Source organism: Sus scrofa, chromosome 4, assembly GCF_054392235.1.
Source record: "Sus scrofa isolate SSC_HxYL_T2T_F1_AM1 chromosome 4, Sscrofa_HxYL_maternal_Yorkshire_Landrace_v2.0, whole genome shotgun sequence".
NCBI lineage: Eukaryota > Metazoa > Chordata > Mammalia > Artiodactyla > Suidae > Sus > Sus scrofa.
Window position 1 is genome coordinate 42,610,307 of NC_139386.1, and position 23,479 is coordinate 42,633,785.

Consider the following 23,479-nt stretch of genomic DNA (forward strand, 5'->3'; position numbering starts at 1 on the left):
GCTGTGGTATAGGCTAATAGTTGCAGCTTGGATTCAACCCCTAGCCTGGGAACCATATGCCACAGGTGCAGCCATAAAAAGAAAAAAAAAAAAGCCCACAAATCCCACCTCATCGGTCTTGAGCTTATGGCCTCTCTCATCTCAGCAAGAGTAAAATCTCAACTTCTTAACTCGATGTGCATAGTCCCCTCCATCACCTCCATCTACTCTCAGCTTCATATGTTCTGTTCAGATAACACAAGCTGCTCCTCATTTGTAGACACACCATGTCATTTCTTTACCCCTTGCCTGTGGGTAAAGGGATGGGAAAGCCAGGGAGGGGACTTAGGACTTGATGGATGGTAAGGAGGTGCAGTCCTCTGCCTGCGCACATAGACCACTGCGCTGCCTGCCTGAGCCTGGGCTTGGCTGCCATGCGGAACAGAGTGCTGGGTCCTTTGCCCACATGGCAGACTTGCTCTGGGGGTTGCTGCCTTCCTGCTCCGTCTGCCTGGCTTTTTCAACTTGACACCGCTGCCCTCATCCCTTGAGATGATGAATGGTTTCCTGGGAGTCAGATGCCTCAGCTTGTACACACCTCCCCACTACTGCCAGGTGAGGAGTCTGATCTGACCACGTGACAGTGATCAAGAGGTCATCACAGGGTCGTGCCCTGCAGGCAGTGGCTGCTTATCCCTTATATCTCAGCTTGGCTTATAGAATTTTATATCCTGTATTTTAACAAAGGTCAGTTGATTCTTATTTTTTATCTCAAGTGACCTTGAGTCTTCACACACAATTCTTTGCCTTCCATATGAGCAAAGTTTCTTTTTTTTTTCAGGTTTTGATCAAATTTATTTTTTAAAATTTTTGTTATTCTTGATTTACAATGTTCAGTCCATTTCTGCTGTTGAGCAAAGTGACCCAGCTATACATCCATATACATTTTTTTAGGGCCACACCTGCAGCACATGGAAGTTCCCAGGCTAGGGGTCGAATGGGAACGACAGCTATTGGACTACCCCACAGCTGATCCGAGTCACATCTGTGACCTACACCACATCCGTGACCTACACAACACTCACAGCAATGCTGGATCCCCAACCCACTGGGCGAGGCCAGGGATTGGACCCGAATCCTTGTGGATACTTGTTGGAGTTGTTTCTGCTGTACCACAGTGGGAACTCCCCATCCATATGCCTTCTTTTTTTCACATTATCCTTCATCATGTTCCATCACAGTGGTCAGATATCGCTCCCTGTGCTATACAGCAGAATCTCATTGCTTATCCACTCCAAATGCAATGGTTTGCATCTCTAACCCCAAACTCCCAGCCCCTCCCCTTCAGCAACCACAAGTCTGTTCTCCACATCCATGAGTTTGTTTCTTTTATGTAGATAGGTTCATTTGTGAGTATATTAGATTTCAGATATAAGTGAAATCATATGGTATTTGTCTTTCTCTTTCTGAGTTATTTCACTTAGTATGAGAGTCTCTAGTTTCCCTCCATGTTATTTTGTTCTTTTATTATGGCTGAATAGTATTCCACTGTGTATATATACCACATCTTTTTTTTTTTTTTTTTGTCTTTTTGCTATTTCTTTGGGCCGCTCCTGTGGCATATGGAGGTTCCCAGGCCAGAGCCACAGCAACGTGGGATCCGAGCCGCATTTGCAACCTACACCACAGCTCACGGCAACGCCGGATCCTTAACCCACTGAGCAAGGGCAGGGACCGAACCCGCAACCTCATGGTTCCTAGTAGGATTCGTTAGCCATTGCGCCACGACGGGAACTCCATATACCACATCTTCTTAATCCATTCATCTGTCATCAGACATTTAGGTTGTTTCCATGCCTTGGCTATTGTGAATAGTGCTGCAATGAACATAGGAGTGCATATGTCTTTTTCAATGAATTTTTTGTCTGGGTGGATGCCCAGGAGTGGGATTGCTGGATCATATGGTAGTTCTATATTTAGCTTTCTGAGGAACCTCCATACTCTTTTCTATAGTGGTTGTACCAATTTACATTCCCAGCAACAGTGTAGGAGGGTTCCCTCTCCAACATTTGTAGACTTACTAATGATGGCCATTCTGACTAGTGTGAAGTGATACCTCAATATAGTTTTGATTTGAGCACACTTTCTAACATACTTTCTTTTGAATGAAAGCTTGGCCTGTGATGTTGTGTGGGTTTGCATGTCCACAGAGGAGAGGGTAACTAGAGGGTGGGGATTTTCTCCAAAATCTCTTTCTCATGGGAGCCCTGAAGGCCTTGAGAAGGGCCAACACATGCTTATTTTTATCTTTCCTAGTGGATACACTATGGGTCCTGCGTGTCAGGGAAGTGATGAATGTAAGATAATTCCTATTCTCAGAGAGCTCATGGTCGTTAAGAGTTCCTGTCATGGCTCAGTGGTTAGCGAATCCGACGAGGAACCATGAGGTTGTGGGTTCCATCCCTGGCCTTGTTCAGTGGGTTAAGGATCCAGCGTTGTGTAGGTTGCAGATGCAGCTCAGATTCTGCGTTGCTGTGGCTCTGGCGTAGGCCGGTGGCTACAGCTCCAATTAGAACCCTGGCCTGGGAACCTCCATATGGTGTGGGTGTGACCCTAGAAAAGGCAAAAAGACAAAAAAAAAAAAAAAACAAAAAAAACCCAAAACCTTCAATTGCTTAAATTATATTTTAAGTTCTTTTATGGTAGCCTGTCACATGTTGGTTAAGCCTATTCTCGTAAGCTTTAAAATTTGGGAATGTATTGTTTTTCCGAAGCAACTCTTTCTGTCTTGGGTAACCCTCACTGTCAAATTCTTCCTCTGCCTAAACCAAAATTGGTTTCTTGATTTTCGTTCCTGGTCCGGTTCAGTATAGCTTGAACCAGAGCAGATCCTTGATCTCTTGATTGGTGCTGCAAACCCCTCCCAACCTCCATAAGTTTAAAGTCTTATTTTGAAGTTAAAGTCCTGAAATCCCTGGAAAATCATCTTCCACACAGTGTGGAAATCTCTTCTATAAGCATTTCCCAGTGTCTTCTGAGAACTGTCTTGAGAGAATCAGTAAGTTTCTGTTGAATGAATGAATTATCCCAGGGTTAAATAAGTTTGAGGAATGCCGCATTGATTTCCTCTTCTAGGAGAGTCACAACACACAGCAGCATATCAAAAGTCCTGACAAGTCCTGCAGCAAAGACTTCCAGAACTCTGTTGTACTGTGAACTAAGTTTTTGCTGACACTGGATCAAGAACTGCTGCTCTGTAAGGGAGTTTTTAAAGAACAGAGGGAATGAATCTTAAGGGAGCTAATTATCCCCCAATTAATTTTCCTTCTTTTTTTTTTTTCTTTACACAGCCTCTTGACTTCGAAACAGTAGCTGTTCACAACATTGTGTTTCAAGCAGAAAATCCTGAGCCTTTGGTGTCTGGTGTGCAGTACAATGCCAGCTCTTTTGCCTCATTCAGGCTTATTGTGACAGATGTGAATGAAACACCACAATTTTCTCAACAAGTATTCCAAGCAAAAGTCAGTGAGGATGTGCCCAAAGGCACTAAAGTGGGCAATGTGACTGCCAAGGATCCGGAAGGTCTGGACATAAGGTAGAGAAGAGCAGTGCTGGGCAGGCCTAGCATTGATCATGGCCAGTGGGGAGGAGGAAGGGCTGGGAGGGCGAGAAAAGCTTACACTTGGTGAACTTGGCCTTGGTTCAGGCAAGTGCCAGCACCCTGGGGGGCATCAATGAGAATCCAGCCTCCAGAAAGTGGGAAGCAGGTCATATTCCACTCCAGTGGGCTTATAGCAGGTCCCAGCTGGGGGCTGGTGAGTCCAGGAGGTGGTGTTCGGAGACTGGGCTGTCCAAAGCCAGGCTCTATGTCTGGACCATTACAGGGGCAGAGGTCTGGGGAAGGGTTCTAGCACCTAAGGCAGACTGGGGTTCTAGACCGAAGAATAAAGCAAAAGCCCTATTGGGCAGACTTGGCCACCTGACAGGGTGAAGGGTATTTTCTCGATGGAGGAGGCATAGGTTCCTCAGTGCTGCAGAGAGCAGGTCCAGGGTAACAAGACTCATTCCAGAGCTTTAGTATCACCTAGTTAATAAGCACACGAATAGGCCCTGAACCCAGATCTTTGCCTCTTTTGTGTAACATTAGCCCTGCTGCCATGGTATGACAAATATGTCAGCATGACTTAAAATGGAAATCTAGAGTCAAAGACAAGTGAATAGAATTTTGAATTTATGAGTGGGGAAAACAAAGACTCTTAAGAACATTTCTCAGATGGATCTAGGAAAAGCTGTCATATATGTGCTATTAAGAGCAGGAAGATGGGGAAGAAAGCTGAGAAAGGGAGTGTCCTGTAAGAGATAAATGATAAAAGTACTTCATGAATGAGGAATAATCAATCGTTCAGATGCTAGTGATAAGTCAGTTGAGGATGACTCCAAAGTTATTGGCCTGACCAATTTAATTCCTCTCTTTCTTCATGCTCCACAAACTTAGACTCCATTAGCACCCAATGGATCTCGATTCAATCTATCAGCAATATTAGAAATTCTTTCACTGAAATATATCCAGAATCCACCCACTTCTCACCACTTCCATGATGGTCCAGGCCACCACTATCATCTCTCCATCCCTCCCTGAGTCCATTCACTGCATTTAAAATACGGGTCTTTAAAATAGTAAATCAGATCATGTGACTTCTCTGAAAACCCTCCAAAGGGTTTCTGTCTCACTCAGAAACCTTGAGGACATATGATTTTTTATTCATCGTCTGTACACACAGCCGAACATAGTGACTGGCATATAGAATATTCTAACATTGGGAAAAATGAATTTGAACTAACACATTATAACTTTTAAATCATTCTACTCTTGGACATGTAGGTTGTTTCCAGTGTATTTTTTGTGTTATAGACAATTTTTTGAATATACGCTTTTTTTTTTTTTTTTTTTTTTTTTTGTCTTTTTAGGGCTATACCTACGGCATGTGGAGGTTCCCAGGCTAGGGATCAAATTGGAGCTGCAGCTGCCGGCCTACGCCACAGCCACAGCAATGCAAGATCCGAGCGGCATCTGTGGCCCCCACCACAGCTCAAGGCAATGCCAGATCCTTAACCCACTGAGCAAGGCCAGGGATCGAACCGGCATCCTCATGGATACTAGTCGAGTTCGTTAACCACCCAGCCATGACCGGAACTCCCATAAAATTTTTTTGTTACCTTTTTTTTTGTTTTTCTTTTAGGGCCACACCTATGGCATATGGAAGTTCCCAGCCTAGGGGTCAAATTGGAGCTGCAGCTGCAGGCCTACACCACAGCCACAGCAACACCAGAGCCAAGCCACCTTTGCAACCTATGCAACTTGCAGCAATGCCAGATTGTTAACCCACCGAGCAAGGGTAGGGATCGAACTTGCATCCTCATGGATACTAGTCAGATGCTTAACCCACTGAACCACAATAGGAACTCCGTTTAACTTCTATTTAATAGTTTTTATTTGGAGAAAATTTCAAAGGTGGGATTTTTTGATCCAAAGATACAGACATCCTTGTGGCTATGATGCGTTGCTCCCAAAAGACTCTAGCAATTGGTTTTCCTGTGGTTCTAGTCCTGTCTCTCTCAAATTCATCTTTCACACATCTACCAATGAATTCCACTGAAAACATAAACATGACTAGGTCACCTTCTGGCTCACCACCGTTCCCTGGCTGCTCATTGCTTCCCAAGATCCAGCTCTTTCCAGTCTCTCTGGTTTCATCTTTTGCCCTCCACTCTATCCTATTTTTATCCCACCACTGCTGGAATGTCTGACACCCCCACACCCTAGGCTCTTCGACTCTGTGCGTTAGTTTATGCAATTCCTTCTGTTTGAAGCCTCCTCCTTTTTCTTGCTTTAATTTACATCTACTCTTTCAGAAAGACTTCTCTGATTCCCATGAACTTACTTGGAGTTCCACATGACTCCTTTCAGGTATTTCACATTATATTGGAATTATCTGTCTTTCTGTCTGTCTCTTGGTCCAGTTTGACATTTGCAAAGCCTTCAATAGATGTCTGTTGAAGGAAGAATTCATAGTGCCGGCGAGCAGCCTCTGAGTATCCACTCATTCATACAATGTTTCCACCGTGGGTTATTTAAGTTTTCTTAGAGGGGCTGTTTGCTCATCAATTTTCAAAGATACTTTCAGGTTTCATGTTTTGTTTTGTTTTTGCCAAGCTCTTAGCATGTGGAAGTTCCCCAGGCCAGTGGCTGAACCTGTGCCACAGCAGTGACAATGCCAGAACCTTAACCCACTTAGCCACCACCAGGGAGCTCCCAGGTTGTTTTAATTGAAATGCTTTGCTGCAAAAGTTTAACTTTTTTCTTCTAGAGTTTCTATTAAAACAAGTACAACCACCACTTTGTGAGGCTGAATAAATCCTCCTCTTGAAAGATGATGGTATGGAAATAAGGCATTAATAATATTAGATCACGCTCCTTTAAATGCATTGCAAGTAATATGCAAGGGAGAGCACTTATATAATAGCATCGTGATGCATAAACTATCTTCACATTTTCATGCAGAGTAATGTGGGCTTTGGGGGGCTCTTTTCTCTTTATAAAGTTATTCACTGAGAGGCGACAAGAGAGGTTGGCTTAGAATTGACCCCGTCACTGGCGAGATCTTCAGTGTGGCTCCGCTGGACAGGGAAGCTGAAAGTCTGTATCGAGTTGAAGTGGTGGCAACGGAAGTAGGTGAGCCAAAAAAACCAAAAAATATATTAAATAAGTAAAAGGCAACATGAATGTTTAGGGGATTAATCAATAGAAGTGGCAAGAAATGTGAGATGGGTGGGAAACTACACTGGGTCAAATTGCCAGCGTATCTTATGTGGAAGAATGAGTACAAAAATGGAGGGAAGTGCTCACACCTTTTTGGTTTTGTTCAAGGTGAGGAACTGCCTCTCGTGTTCCCTCTGTGGTTTCCTGTAGGGGTTACAGCTTTGAGGAAGCCCCTGTGTCCTCACGAACCACCCACCTTCCTCCAAGTGTTGTGGGTTTTTCCTGGGAATAGGGTCAAGCCACTGCCCTGCGGACCTAGATCTTTACCTTAAACTGCAGTGACTGAGGACGCATCCTTTTGAAACTTTTTTTTTTTTTTTTTTTTGCTTTTTAGAGCTGCACTGGCGGCATATGGAGGTTCCCAGGCTAGGGATCTAACTGGAGCTACAGCTACTGGCCTATGCCACAGGCACAGCAATGCCAGATCCGAGCCGCATCTGTGACCTACACCACAGCTCACGGCAATGCTGGATCCTTAACCCACTGAGGGAGGCCAGGGATCGAACCTGCAACCTCACGGTTCCTAGTTGGACTCATTTCTGCTGGGCCATGACAAAAACTCCTGAAACAGAAAATGTTTTATGCAATGTTCTCAACTTTACCTGTGCCACAGTCACTTGGGAGCTTGTTCAATACAGACAGAAATTCACCTTGCAGACGGATTCAGTAGATTTGAGTGGCCCTGGATATCTGTTTTGATGAAATAAAGTGAACTTTTGAAAGGAAAGATTTATTATGTTGATAATCCAAGGATGTTTGAATCATCTTTATATAATCTATAAAAATAAGCTCTCAGGAATAGTATGCTTACCAGTGATAAGGCTGGAGATTAAAACATTGAGTTTCTTTGTATTTAAATGGAATTTTCCAGCTTAGAGTTGGGATGCTGTTGATCTTATGCTGGTTAGAGCCTCTAATTAAATAGGTGTAAATATATCTGCCTGGCTTATCAAAAAAAAAAAAAAAGAAAGAAAAGAAAATTGAACAAATTATGACTCAATAAATCCAGTTTCAGACCAAAAAAAGAAAACTTCAAAATGCCAAGCCCACGATTGGCAGCTGGAATGGAGATCATTCCAGTAGATGGGAATCATAAAAATAGCCCCAGGGTGTGAAAAGATGAAGGCAAAAGTACTGCAGTCAAGTCAAACCAATGAAGGTAGAGATGCAGAGCTGTGTGCCTGATTCTGAATGGTTGTGGATGAGTGGACAGGCCTCGCTGAGGTGGGCCAGGGACTGGCTCTCTCTCTTGTTGCTAGTTCATGTGCCTCTAGCACATTCTGCTCTCACACTCCATACATTTAACTCTTGATTTAAGAGCTCATGATGTAATCAGCAGGCAGTTTCTGGCTAAGCCTTCATGCTGCGCCTTCTGCTACAATATGCTGTCCCGTGGGGTCTGCACTTCACTTTGGATGTGTCCTCAGGGCCTTCCACATTTTAGAAGTTGCATGAACCAAAATCAGGGTTCAAAACCCTGCGGTGTTTGCAGTTGTTGGCCCCGAAAGGATGCTCGTCAATGAAATGACGTCAAGAACACGGTGGCTTTTTCTCCTTTGGTTAAGTGTGGTCAGGGACATGGAAGATGGCTACAAAAAAAGCAGGCAAACAGGGTTTACTGGAATTGAAGCAGGTTGAAGTCAGAAATCATAGAAACAGCAGGGAAAATGAGAACAGTCCATGTTTACATTCTACTGACAGGCCTGTTCTCAGCACCTCATATAACACCATGGGGTAGGTTATTATTATTGACTGTATTTGATGTATGAAGAAACCAAGACACTAAGAAATTAAATTAAGCCCATGATCACACAGCTACCAATTGTTTAGTCTACAAAGGTCAAGCTTTTTACCACGATACCACTGCAAATAAGGTTTGTGTAGCTTTGTACACTTTTCTAAGAACACTACATGCTGGACACTCATAAAGTTACATGTTTTACAACTGAAGCAACGAGGCTTAGAAACTTAATGAACATGCCCAAGTCAGTGTTAAGAAACAGTTGAAGGTGTGGGTTTTAGAGTCAGACCTCCTGGGTTAGAAGACTCTCTACTGCTGTTTGACCTTGGGCAAGTCACACAACTTCTCTGAGCCTCAGTCTGCTCATCTGTAAATGTATGTGAATTGCTCTGAAGTAATATGTATAAAATATTAGCATGTAGTTCTTCTTATTATTATCCAGACTTTTTAACCAGAAAGTGAAACTATGTCTGAAATGTAATTTTTTATTTTTATTTTTTAATTGCGGTATAGTTGATTTATAATGTTTGAAGTGTAATTTTTTTTAAAGAAAAGGAAGTATCTTCTTTATGTGTCTTTTGGCCATATGGATGTCTTCTTTTTTTATTTTTTATTTTATATTTTTTTGTCTTTTGTCTTTTCAGGGCTGCACCTGCAGCATATGGAGGTTCCAGGACTAATGATCCAATTAGAGCTGTTGCTATTGGCTCACACCACAGCCACAGCAACGCCAGATCTGAGCCCTGTCTGTGACCTATACCATAGCTCATGACAACGTCGGATCCTTAACCTACTGATTGAGGCCAGGGATGGAACCTGCAACCTCATGGTTCCTAGTCGGATTCATTTCCCCTGTGCCATGACGGGAACTCCCTCTTTGGAAAAATGTCTATTCAGATTTTCTGCCCACTTTTGGATTGGGTTGTTTGTTCTTTTAATATTGAGCTGTAAGACCTGTTTGTATATTTTGGAGATTCATCCATGGTCAGTTTCAACATTTGCAAATATTTCTCCCATTCTGTAGGTTGTCTTTTCATTTTGTTTATAGTATCCTTGGCTGTGCAAAAGCTTTTAAGTTTAATTAGGTCTCATTTGTTTATTTATGTTTGTTTTTATTTTCATTACTCTAGGAAATGGGTAGATTAACAGCAAGGACCTACTGTATAGCACAGGGAACTTTACTCAATATTTTGTAACAATGTATGTGGGGAAAGAATCCGAAAAATAATATATATGTATATATATACATATATATATATATAATTGAATCACTTTGCTGTGCACCTGAAACTAACCCTTCGTAAATCAACTACAGTTCAATTAAATATAAAATAAATAAATAAAAACAAAGTAGTGGGGAAAGAATGGATTATTATTCCATTGTTTATTCCATTATTATTCCAACTTACTGATGTAATAAGTTGGGTTTTGGAAATATTAATAAAATTGGCATATATCACACCATGCACAAAAGTAGATTTGAGGTTGATTGGATATTTTAATATTTAAAATAAAACATAAAATCATGTAAATAATAGAAGAAAAAGGAAATATCCTTTCTTCTTGTGAGGTGAATGACAGCTGATACCATGTTTCAATGACTCAATTCCTTAGGTGGTTCCTCCTTGAGCTCCACTGCGAATTTCCACCTGGCTCTCACGGATGTGAATGACAACCCCCCTCGGCTGGTCAAGGAGTACACAGGCTTGTTCTTCTGCTATCCCCCCAAAGAACCTGGAAGTCTCATCTTCGAGGCCACTGATGATGATCAGCAGCTACTTCGGGGTCCACACTTTACCTTTTCCCTTGGCAGCGAAAGCTTGCAGAAGGACTGGGAAGTTTCCAAAATCAATGGTGGGTTGTCAGAAGTATATCGAGAAAAACAATGATGGGTGATGAGTTTTTATTTGTTTTGGTGTGCACAACACTCAACACAGAGCTTTCCTCCATGCTCCAGGAAGGAAATTCATGCTGTGGCTACTTGCACAGGGAAGCTCTCCAGAGGGTTGAAAGCCCCCAGGCTTGGAGGAAGGAAAAATTGTTAACACACAGCATCCCCCTTAGTGTATGAATAGTTGGGCAATCTGAGCAGCATTTGCAAAATTTCCAATAGCAGCTGAGAAACAGCATTCATATGATTTTTTAAAAGCAGTTTTACTGAAATATAATTAGCCTACAATTCATAGCATACAATTTATTTATAGCATACAATTTTATAAAAATATATGTATACATCATTGAAGCCATCAGCACAGTCAAAACATGAACATTTCCAGCACCCCCAAAAGTTTTTTCATGCTCTGGTAGAATCCTTATTTTTCACCCCACTCTGCTCATTGCCCCCCACCCCCACCACAGGTAACCGCTGATGGAGCTGCTTTCTGTCACTATAGATTAGTTTGCATTTTCAAGAATTTTGTTTGATAAAATGACACAGTTATGCACTTGTTTTGTTTGTTTTTTCATTGGAGTATATAAGTCAAATTTTGAATCTTAAACTAGTCTTCTTTTCCTGGGATGAATTCTACGTGGTGGTGAAATGTTAACATTTTCGTATGTGGTTGGATTGATTTGCTAAAATTTTAAGGATTTTTCTATCTATATCCATAAGGGACACTGGTTTGTATTTTTCTTTTCTTGTCTGATTTTGGTATCAGAGTAGTGTGGGCCTCATAGAATGAGTTCAGAAGTGTTCTACCTCTTCAATTATCTGGAAGAGTTTTATATTAAATTGTTTTTTATTTATTCCTTAAAATTTGATAGAATTCACAGTGAAGCCATCTGGGTCTGAAGTTTTCTTTGTAGGAAGTCTTAACTACAAATTCAGTTTAATAGATGGAGGGCTATTCAGGTTATCGATTTCTTTTTGGCTGAGCTTGCTAGTTTGTATCTTTCAAATAATTCATCTAGTTCATTTGATTTGTCTAATTTATTAGCACAAAGTTATTCATATTATTATTTTATTATTCTCTTAATACCTGCAGAACATGTAGTTATATCACTTCATTCTGACATTCAAAAATTTTACTTGTTTTTGTCTTGATCAATCCGTGTAGAGCTTATTAATTTTATTGATATATTTTCAAAGAACCAGCTTTTGGTTTCGCTGATTTCTCTATTTTTTGGTTTGTATTTCCTTTATTTTTTTTTAAATTATTTTTTATTTTTATAGAATTTTTAAAATTACTCAATTACATTTGTAGGTGTACAATGATCATCACAACCCAATTTTATAGCATTTCCATCCCAAACCCCCCAATGCATCCTCTACTCCCCAACCTGTCTCATTTGGAAACCATAAGTTTTTCAAAGCCTGTGAATTAGTATCTGTTCTGCAAAGGAGTTCATTGTGTCCTTTTTTTAGATTCCACATGTAAGTGATAGCATTTGATGTTGGTGTCTATCTGACTGACTTTGCTTAGCATGATAATTTCTAGGTCCATCCATGTTGCTGAAATGTCATTATTTCTTTCCTTTTAACGGCCAAGTAATATTCCATTGTGTATATGTACCACATCTTCTTTATCTACTCCTCTGTTAGTGGACACTTAGGTTGTTTCCATGTCTTGGCTATTGTATATGGTGCTGCAATGAATACCTATATTCTTCTTATATTGTATTTAATTTATTATTCTTCCATTTTTTTTTTCTTTTTTGTGCCTGTGGCATGGGGAAGTTCCCAGGCCAGGGACTGAACCTGCACCAGAGCAGTGACCCAAGCCACAGCAGTGATAATGCCGGGTCCTTAACCACTAGGCCACCAGGGAACTCCATTCTTGTTCTACTTCTATTAAGGTAGAAGCTGAGGAAAATGAGAACTTTTTCTTTGTTAACATAGGGTGTTGGGTGCTATAAATTTATCTCTTCGTGTCATGTTAGCTGTACTCCATAAAGTTTGATGTATTGTGTTTTTGTTTTCATTCAGTTCAAAATACTTTCCTTTAGATTTCCCTTTAGATTTCTAATTTCCCTTTAGATTCCTCCTGTGACCCATGGGTTATTTAGAAGTGTGGTATTTAGTGCCCATGTGTGTGGGGATTTCCCACACCTTCCTGGTAACTGATGTCTAATTTAATTCCACAGTGAGCAGAGTACATTTGACTGAAATACTTTTAAATTTATTGAGGCTTTCTCCTTTCAGTACTTTAAAGATATTTCTCCACTGTGTTCTGGATAGTATTGTTTCTTCTTTGGTCCCTTGAGTGTGTTGTCAATGTGTCTTTTTTTCTCTGAATGCCTTTATGATTTTCTTTTTCACTAGTTTTTTTTTTTTTGGCCACCCCACCGCATATGGTGTTCCCAGACCAGGGATCAGATCCAAGCTGCTGTTGACTTACACCACAGCTGTGGTAACTTTGGGTCCTTTTAACCCACTGTGCTGGGCGGGGATTGCTGGGTAGGGATCGCTGGGTGGGGATTGAACCTGTGTCCTGTCCAGGAGCTGCAGAGATGCTGCCAATCCCATTGCACCACAGCAGGAACTCCTCTTTTTCACAGTTTTAAGCAATTTGAGTATTATGCATTGTGGTGTGATTTTGTTCATTTTTCTTTTTCTTGAGACTTGCTGATCTTCTTGGATGTGAGGATTAAGAGTTTTCATCAAATTTGGACAGAAGTTAGCAATTACTTTTTCAAATATTATTTTTTTCTCTTTCTAATACAGTGTTTGCAGCAACTTCATGGAACATAACTACCAGGAGCAATGACAGTCGACTGTATTTTAATATTCATTTCTACAGAGAAAGTCATAAATTGAGAACTTGAAGGATGCTGTAGCACCCTTTTTGTCATTGTGGAGGGTGCAGGTGGAGTGGTGATGCTTTGATAAGTTTAACTCTTATCTAACCATTTCTCAGTCAGCTCTAGTATATGATGCAGAGATGAGCTTTATTCTCACTCATCTAGCGGGCTGCAGCTGTGTTCTCAGGTCATTCCTTTTTTTCCCTCTTCCAATAGGAACTCATGCTAGCCTCTCCACCAAGCACACCAACTTTGAGGAGAAAGTTTACCACATCCCAATCCGCATCAATGATGGTGGCCGGCCACCCTTGGAAGGGACTGTCTCTTTACCAGGTATGCATTTTGCTGTAGGCAGCTTGGGATAACATCTGGCGGTATGGGTCCCTGGTGAGCATTCTGGTCTTTGGTATGGGATTCTGCAACTGTTCACCTGAAAATTTATTCTATCAAACACGGTTCTGTTTTTCAGTTACTTTCTGCACATGTGTGGAGGAAAGATGTTTCCAGCCAGCAGAACGCCTCCCTGGGATACCCACGGTGGGCATGGCAGTGGGGATACTCCTCACCACCTTTTTGGTCATCGGTGAGTATGATTTCTCAGACTCAAGGATTTCTGTCCTGGGCCTCAGAAGCAGGAGCTCACCTCAGGGTTTGTCCTCATGGGCTGGGCTGCGGCTGCTCCAATGGCAACCTAGGCAATAGCCAAGAATGTAGATAACCAATAAACCATATCTGACTTTCCTGGTTGGGAGATACCACTTTAGTGCCACCTTCACCTATCACTGCCTTGCTGGTTAGTGTGGGAAATACAACACAAGAGGCTTTAAAACATTCATCGTTGTATCTCAAATGCAGGGGCTGTGCCTTTGCTAAGTGTCAGGCACTGGGCTTGATGGGGACACAGTGATACATATATGCAGACCCGACACTCACAGAGCTTATGGTCCAATCTGCCATTGTTGGAACAGGTAGAAGTTAGCCTTCCAGTGGAGGCTGGAATATTGCAGAACTCCCTCTATTTTTTTTTTAATTACTCAATGAATTTATTACATTTATAGTTGTAACAATGATCATCACAATCCAACTTTATAGGATTTCCATCCCACAACCCCAGTGCATCCCCCATCCCCCAAACTGTCTCCTTTGGAAACCATACGTTTTTCAAAGTCTGTGAGTCAGTATCTGACCTGCAAAGAAGTTCATTGTGTCCTTTTTTCAGATTCCACATGTCAGTGAAAACATTTGATGTTGGTGCCTCATTGTTTGAATGACTTCACTTAGCATGATAATTTCTAGGTATATTCATGTTGCTATAAATTCTGGTATTTTATTCCTTTTAATGGCTGAGTAATATTCCATTGTGTATGTGTACCACATCTTCTTGATCCACTCCTCTGTCGATGGACATTTAGGTTGTTTCTATGTCTTGGCTATAACTCCTTCTGTTATGTTTTCATGATTGTGGATTCTGATTCTTTATTACCTCAGAATAACTCCACTACATCACAGGCCTTGGCCCCTGACCTGCCTTGGCCCCTGACCTGGCTAGACAGAAGAGGTCCCTGTCTTTTTTTGTGAACAGCTCAGTGACTGCTGTAGTCCTTGGCCTCTTTCAGCCAGTGTCCTCACCACGAGCCAAGGATGAGAAATAGATACTTCATCAATTCCTGTGCATCTGAGTGGAGGAGTTTTCACAGTTTCACACCCTTTCTCTTTTGAAGGAGGGGCTGATGAGTTTCCTGGTAGCCTAGTGGTTAAGGATTCAGCATTGTCACTGCTGTGCCTCAGGTCACTGCTGTGGCATGGTTCGATCCCTGGCCTGGGAACTTTCATATACCATGGGTATAGCCAAAAAATAAGTAAATAGAAGGAGAGATAGGATTATTCTAAGTATTCTTAAATGTTCTCTTGGCATCTGGTATCTTCTGCCACCATCCGATCCATCATGCTGGATTATGTTCGCGGCTCTAAAAGGGATCTCATTTCCTTATACCCTCTGTCTGAATTCCTCGTTATTATGACATAGCAGGCATTTCTAACATGGCCACTACCCACCCATCCTAATAGACACACGGCGATCATCATTTCTCCCTGAGGACCACAGTTTGGTGCACACATCTTTTTTTTTTTTTTTTTTTTTTTTTTTTGCTATTTCTTTGGGCCGCTTCTGCGGCATATGGAGGTTCCCAGGCTAGGGGTCTAATCGGAGCTGTAGCCGCCGGCCTACGCCAGAGCCACAGCAACGCGGGACCCGAGCCGCGTCTGCAACCTACACCACAGCTCACGGCAACGCCGGATGATTTAACCCACTGAGCAAGGGCAGGGACCGAACCCGCAACCTCATGGTTCCTGGTCGGATCCGTTAACCACTGTGCCACGATGGGAACTCCTGGTGCACACATCTTATACTAACTGAGCTGGCCTTTGAGGTATATTCACTTGCCAAGATCTCCTCTACCTCCATGAATTTTTTCCCCCCACATGCTGCACCTGTGGCATATGGAAGTTCCCAGGCCAAGGGAGCTGAGCTGCAGGCCTACACCACAGCCACAGCAGCACTGGATCTGAGCCACATCTGCGACCTATACTGTAGCTTGCGGCAATGCCGAATCCTTAACCCACTGATCAAGGCCAGGGATTGATCAAACCCACATCCTCACAGAGACTATGTTGGGTCCTTAACCTACTGAACCATAATGGGAACTCCTCTTTTCTTTTTCTATTTGTCCTTCCCATCTTGAAAGGATTTTTGAGTTTATATACCAAGCACGGTTTTCTTTTTTTCTTTCTTTTCTTTTCTTTTGTCTTTTTAGGGCTGTACCCGTGCCATGTGGAGGTTTCCAAGCTGGGGTTGAATTGAGCTGTAGCCACTGACCTATGCCACAGCTACAGCAATGCCAGATCTGAGCCATGTCTGCACCACAGCTCACGGCAGTGCTGGATCCTTAACCCACTGAGAGAGGCTAGGGATCAAACCTATGTCCTCATGGATACTAGTCAGATTTGTTTCTGCTGAGCCACAATGGGAACTCCCCCAAACAGCAGTTTTCTTTTTAGGGCCGCACCCACGGCATATGAGAGTTCCCAGGCTAGGGGTCTAATCGGAGGTACAGCTGCCAGCCTACACCACAGCCACAGCAATGCAGGATCAAGCTGCATCTGCAACATACACCCACAGATCACGGCAATGCAGGATCCCTAACCCACTGAGCGAGGCCAGGGATCAAACCTGCAACCTCATGGTTCCTAGTCAGATTCGTTTCCGCTGAGCCACGATGGGAACTCCTAAGCAGCAGTTTTCTAATATGACCATCTGCTCTCATAATTTTACAAGTTTGGTGATCTAGAGGTAGAAGTAATAGGAACTTAGAGTTAAATATTTTTACTTTTTTTCAAAGTTAGATGGTTAGAATTATTGCAGGATTCTTGGCCTCTGAGCATCCAGTCTTTTCTGCCATGATTCTTCCTATAAACCTGTTGCCAGGTTAATTTCCTTAAAACTACCTCCTCTTCCAAATGGGTCTCTGATATGTGGTACCCATTTAGTGCTAAAATGCACCATGTAGTTTTGTAGGAGATCAGAGATGGGAGAAACCCAAGGGATTAGGTAGTCTACTCAAGCTGGAGCCATGAGGAAGGCACCAAAGCAAATGTGATGCTTGGTGTGGACACAGTGAAGTAGGCTTTAGGTAGATGAATGAGTCCTGGAACAGCTTTCTGTTTGTTCTCATTGGACTATTTCCTCTAGGGAAGGGGAAGAAGGACCACAGTTACTGAGTGTGTCCAGAGTTCAGGAACTCTGTCAGACACTCACACACTTAGTCTTCAGAGAAGTATAGGCATTAAGTCCTATATTCCTTGATAGGGACCCAGCCAGAGTCACCAGCTTAGATAGGACTTGGGATTTGTACATCCTTACTGACAACAAGATAAGTGGTAAGCTTCCTTATCCCAGAAAGCCCATGCCTAGAATCCCTTCATCACCAGGACAACGGACCTTTGTTGAACCACAAACAAAAATGAAATTATATGAGTCATTTTTTCCTACCAGGGTGCTACTTTGTAAATGCATGTGAGAGTACATTTTAAGATTCCATCTATTTGACTCTGAGTTTTCTCTTTTAGGTATAATTTTAGCAGTTGTGTTTATCCGGATGAAGAGGAATAAAGGCCAAGATAATGTGGAAAGGGCTCAGGCATCTGAAGTCGAGCCTCTGAGAAACTGAATGTGAAAAGGAATGTTTGGGTTTATGTATCAAGTGCTATTTCAGTAACATAACCATTCAACCCCCTGATTTTTCTTTTCATCCAACATGTGTGCTATAATTTTTTACAGATATACCCTCTTGCCCTTTAATATTTTATGACCCTTAGATAGTTCATGTGCTATAGACATTAGAGACATTTTCCATTTTCTCATGACACGTTCCCCCTCTGCAAAAGCCTCAGCTATTTATCCAAACACAAAAATGTATGTGTTTTTCCCTCTCTGGGGAAGAGCGGTTGATGAAATTTCTTCTTCATCAAGGAGATTTTTATCAGTCATCTACCACAGAACTTCCTGGATTCCATGTATGCTTTTTCTGAGTCCATCCTGTGGCTCCTCCCTCTAAGCCTCCTTTGGTATTTTGCTAATGTGGAAACATTTGTTCCAGAAGAGAGCAAAGCGAAGTCTCAGGAGAAGATAAAAGCACAGACCGGACCCTGAGTTTGAACAGAAACTTCATTGTTATCAGCCCCTGGGGGCTTCTCTGTTGCTTTTCACTGGAGGATTTTGCATTTGGGAACAGCACAAGCCCAGCACAGACCATGCTTCATGAACCCTGGTGCAGAAACCAGCCACTGCCACGTTTTCTCACTATCCACCATGATCATGTGCTGTGCATGTTTTCTTGTATAGTAATACATTTTTGGTTATTATATATTTAATGGTGGAGGAAAATAAGGAAGCATGAAAGATGTGTAGTGACAGAAATCAAGAATAAACATTGGCTGTGGTTTTGTTTCTTGGATCTCTTTGGCTCTGCTTCCTGGTTCTCTGCTTTTGTTGAAGGAAGGACTAAATAACAATGGTTACGATCGTGTATCAAAATTTCCTCCCATGTAGAATTAGCCCATAAAGATAGTTCCACAATTAAATAAAAGTTTACTGTGCTCATGACTGTGGATTGGGACGTTCAAGGTATCCTAGTTCAAGATACACTAGGAATTTTAACAATTTCAAGTAAGAAAATCTTAGAGATTTGGAAGCATTTCTAGGCTCTGGAGCTGTTGCTGGCTCTTGATTCAAGCTTTGAAAGCACTCAGCATTACACAACCTTTCAGAATTTTCAAGAATTTTGAGGGAAAATTTCATGTCTGGAAAAATGCTCCTGCAATGACGGCTGAAGCAAGCCATGGAGTTCTGTTTTTCATAAACAATCCTCTTCGTGGGCTTCAATTATTTAAAAGCAAAAAAGTAAAATAAAAGAAAATATCCAAACTCTGTTTCTAAGACCTCAAGATTACTTTCTTGTATAACATTATCTTGTTATCTTGAGCTTCAGGATAACATGGAGGTCTTTTATCATTTTTTTTTTTCACATGAGGCTCATTGGAATCTCATAACGGGTGAGGTTTTCTCTTGTCTCATACATTGAAAGACAAAATAAAAATCCAAGAGAATCAAAAGCAAATTTCCTGCACAAATTACACACCAACCTAAGGAATGGTTTAACTTTCTCAGCAACTTCTACAAGTATTTTACTTGTGTGTTTTTGTATGTTTTTTATGGCTGCACCTGAGGCATATGGAAGTTCCCAGGCCAGGGGTTGAATCGAAGCTGCAGCTGAGGACTATGCCATAGCTATGGCAATACCAGATCCTTAACCCACTCAATGATGCCAGGGATGGAACCCACGTCTTCATGGATACTAGTCAGGCTTGTTACCACTGAGCCACAATGGGAACTTCCTTAACTATTTTTAAGTGTGCAGTTCAGTTGCATTAAGTACACATTCTTGGGCAATCATCGCCGTCATCCATCTCCAAAATTTTTTCATCTTCCTAAATGAAACTCTACCCATTAAACAAGAACTCCCCTTTCCTTCCTTCCCCAATCCCTGATAACCACTATCCTAACTTTCTGTCTTCATGGATTTGATTATTCTAGGTACCACATATAAATGGAATCATACGCTATTGTTCATAATTTTAATATTTTAAATTTTTTAATTTTAATTTTTAAATTGAAATATAGTTGATTTATGATACTGTGTTAGTTTCACGTGTATAGGACAGTGATTCAGTTAAACACACAAACATATATATTTGTGTGTATGTGTGTGTGTGTGTGTGTATATATATATTCTTTTTCAGATTCTTTTCCCTTATAGGTTATAGGTTACAAAATACTGTGTGTGTGTGTATATATATATTCTTTTTCAGATTCTTTTCCCTTATAGGTTATAGGTTACAAAATACTGAATATAATTCCCTGTGCTATACAGTAGGTCCTTGTTGGTTATCTATTTTCTATATAGCAGTGTTTATACATAATATCAATAATTTAAAACAGGTTTTAAAGAGGAAGAGAGAGAAAAAATAGCATTCAAACCAGAAGTTATCTTAGGAGGAGATTGTCTCAAGGCTAATGCTTTTTTTGATTTTGTTACATTCTTATGTGTCACACATTGTATACACTTAACTATACATTTTACACACCTGTGAAGATATCCATACAATATATACACAATGCACTCTGTTCTCCAAACACCACACACACTCTCATTGCTCCTAAATTGCTTTCTATCTTTCTTTTTTTCTTTCTTTTTTTTTTTTTTTTTTTTTTTAGGGCCGCACGCATGACACATAGAGGTTTCCAGGCTAGGGGTCTATCAGAGCTACAGCTGCTGGCCTAAACCACAGCCACAGCAATACAGGGTCTGAGCTGAGTTTGTGGCCTACACCACAGCTCATGGCAACACCAGATCCTTAACATGCTGAGCTAGGCCAGAGATCAAATCTGTGTCCTCATGGATGCTAGTCAGATTCGTTTCCACTGAGCCACGATGGGAACACCTCATTGCTCCTAAGTTTCTTCTCCCCAAAGCCTGTCTCATTCTGGCTGGATCCCAAGATGTGTGGTCACATATTGAATGCCCAGCTGTCTACCACAGGGATGCTCAATGGATGTGTGTTAGACTCACCTGAGGGAGTTTTTCAAAAATACTGACTCCCGAAGCCCATCCTGAGTATCTCTGGGCAGGGCACCCTAGCTTTAGTATTCTGGAAAAATATCTCCATGTGAGCCTAATATGCAACCACATTGAGAACTCTTGTTCCAGATGATCCCCAGAGGCCAGGTTAGTACCAGGCTAGTGTGGAATACGATCTTTTTTTATTTTTATTTTATTATTATTATTATTTTTTTATTTTAGGGCCACACCTGCCTCATATGGAAATTCCCAGGCTAGGGGTCAAATCTGAGCTGTAGCCACTGGCTTACCCCACAGCCACAGCAACGTGGGATCCGAGCCATGTCTGCGACCTACACCACAGCTCACAGCAACACCGGATCCTTAACCTGCTGAGCGAGGCCAGGGATCAAATCTGCATTCTTGTGGATGCTAGTCAGATTCATTTCTGCTGAGCCACAAAGGGAACTCTGCAATAGGATCATTTGTAGGATCTGATTCAGGGTCCTTTTTCAGAACATCGGCTCCCCAATCCGCTCAACTTTCTGGGCACACTGAACCCTAAACAGTCCTGCTTAGACCTTTTCCCAGATGCAAACCATGCCCCAAGCTCAGGGAAGGTGGGAGGGGCTACTGTCAGAAGAGCCCTGCCCACAGAGAGGCTTTAGCAGAGAGCAGCCTGGAGGGTCCAGACTCAGTTCACTCTGCCGGCACATCAGAGCCTATGAACTCCGGCTGACAAGCTGAGAAGAGAGCTGCCTATGATTTCTGACCATGAAGCTGGGAAGAAGGAAGCTGGTTTCACCTTCAGGAGAGCAGCTCCTTTCTAGACCAGAGCAAAAATTACCCTGAAAACACACATTTCTGTAATGCGATCTTGTGCTTATGCTCGGTGAGCTGGCTATTGAAAGGAAAATTCCGGACGTAAAACACAAAGACTTTTTTTTTTTTTTTTTTTTTAATCTTTTTGCCATTTCTTGGGCCGCTCGAGCGGCATATGGAGGTTCCCAGGCTAGGGGTCGAATCAGAGCCATAGCCGCCAGCCTACGCCAGAGCCACAGCAACGAGGGATCCAAGCCGTGTCTGCAACCTACACCACATCTCACGGCAACGCTGGATCCTTAACCCACTGAGCAAGGCCAGGGACCGAACCCGAGACTTCATGGTTCCTCGTCGGATTCGTTAACCTCTGAGCCACGACAGGAACTCCACAAAGACTGTTTTTTATAACACAAACAATTACTTCCCATTTTATTGGGTTTCCACTTTCATGTCCTAGCATGGTACAGGCTCCATTCGACATTTCAAAATGATTGCCTGAGTACCTGCCATGTTAGCCATGTGTAAGCATCCGGGCTTTTAAGGCAAGGAGGGTGGCCTTCTGAGATGGTAGATATTCTAAAGGGTAAGAAATCCAGGTCTAATAGTCTAATAATGACTTGTGTTAGAGCACAGGCTGCACTTGAGCCCTCCACAAATCATTTGTCTCTAACAGCCATAGGTTTCTTTGGACAGAAACCAAAGCTCCCCCCCCCCCATTTTTTTCACTTGATCCTTATCCTGGGTGAACCGGCTGAGTGGGCAGTGAGACAGGAAGAGGAGTGAGGAAGGACCAGACTATGGAAACAAGTGTCACCTGATAGAAAGATTTTTCATTTCTTCCATTGCAGCCATGAGGCTGATGGGAAAATCCAGAAGAAGGAGGGCTACATTTGGAAGAGGAGGGTAGTGTGCATAGGTGAGGTGGGAATAAAAATAGCACCTGTGTGCACCCAGCATTTTTAATCTCTTAAATTAAGCACAGGACTGGGAGAAAACAAGGTATTTTTAGTAAGAGAAGTTAAACTGAGCCTCTTTGGCTCCTGGCCAAGAAAAGATCCCAAAGGCAGAATTCCCAGCGACTCTGCTCAAGCACCATCCTAAGTGAGGCATGGCCTCGGTTGGCGCAGACACAAAGAAACAGGGACAGGTTCTTGAAGTGGTTGGATCCACCGTAGGTCAGGAGGTGACAGTCCCTGGCTGAAGTTCCCTGCTAGTTTTGCGTTTTTCCAAGGGATCTCTGACAGCCTTTCTGGGGTCTACAAGGGGCAGGGATTTTTCTGAGTGAGCCGCCATAGCTTGGTGTATGCTCCTTGAAATCCTGGCACAGTCTGTGCTGAATGTTGGCCCCGGGGTAAGGCTTCCTTGGAGACTGAGTTCTTCCGGGGCTGTTCCACATCCTCTTGTCAGGTTCATCTGCTCAGCGCCATCTCCCTCAGTCCTTGTCTACATTCCACAAGGATTTGGAGGTGCAGGCGGATGAATCGCGGTAGCGGCACTGTAATAAAGCCAGTGGACGTCTTTGCGCAAGGATTGAGGCAGGCGGTCTGGCAGGATGTTGTTCTGGCCTGGAGGTGCTGCAGGAGCGCCGGGATAGACGCAGTAGTCTTGCCACGCAGGAATGGAGGCCCGCGGACTCTCCAGGCAGGAGCAATCAGCTCAGGACGGGATGGGTTCCGGGTCGAAGGGAATTTCTCCTCCTATCGACATCTCAGTGTAACAGCTCTGACCTGAGCTCTTTTAATGAGCCCTTTCCCTCAGTGTACAGTAAGTTTTATTTACGCCCTCAGAGAGAGCGGGCCACCCTGAGCAGGGACTGGTGCTGGTTGCAACTGAGTCTCTCCTTATATTCCTTTATCACCGACCTGTTTGGGGACCCCTCTTCTCTTGCCCCATGCCCACTAATTTCCCTCCCCCCCCCCCCCCCCCCCGTCCCATGCGGTGCGTGCGTGCGTGCGTAAGGGGGTGTGTTTGGGCCCTCTGATTGGTTCCAGAGAGAACGCCTAATTTGAAGGGAAAAAGGTTATAGGGAAATGCTCAAAGGGCATTCCTCTGGTATGTGTGTGTGTCTTCGTTGTTTGATTGCAGGCCTCCTGTTTTTGGTAAGGATAAATGGCCTATTTTGAATCTCCAGGATCAGAGTCCCTATCCTGCCCTACCTATCGCTCTCAGCTCAGTTTTGCCCCTCCTGTGGCATGGGACTTG

The 23,479-nt window shown here is 42.6% G+C and overlaps 1 protein-coding gene across 1 annotated transcript in view; it reads left to right on the top strand.

Moving 5' to 3' along the window:
* The window catches only part of CDH17 (cadherin 17), an 82,475-nt gene extending 64,183 nt beyond the window's left edge, over positions 1 to 18,292 (top strand). Inside the window, exons 13-18 of the mRNA XM_001927101.5 lie at positions 3,330 to 3,574; positions 6,582 to 6,712; positions 10,155 to 10,394; positions 13,497 to 13,613; positions 13,750 to 13,863; positions 17,406 to 18,292. Of these exons, the coding sequence (XP_001927136.1) occupies positions 3,330 to 3,574; positions 6,582 to 6,712; positions 10,155 to 10,394; positions 13,497 to 13,613; positions 13,750 to 13,863; positions 17,406 to 17,506 (948 nt within the window). The 3' untranslated portion in view covers positions 17,507 to 18,292. The remainder of the gene's footprint in view (positions 1 to 3,329; positions 3,575 to 6,581; positions 6,713 to 10,154; positions 10,395 to 13,496; positions 13,614 to 13,749; positions 13,864 to 17,405) is intronic.
* The last annotated feature ends 5,187 nt before the right edge of the window (positions 18,293 to 23,479 follow it).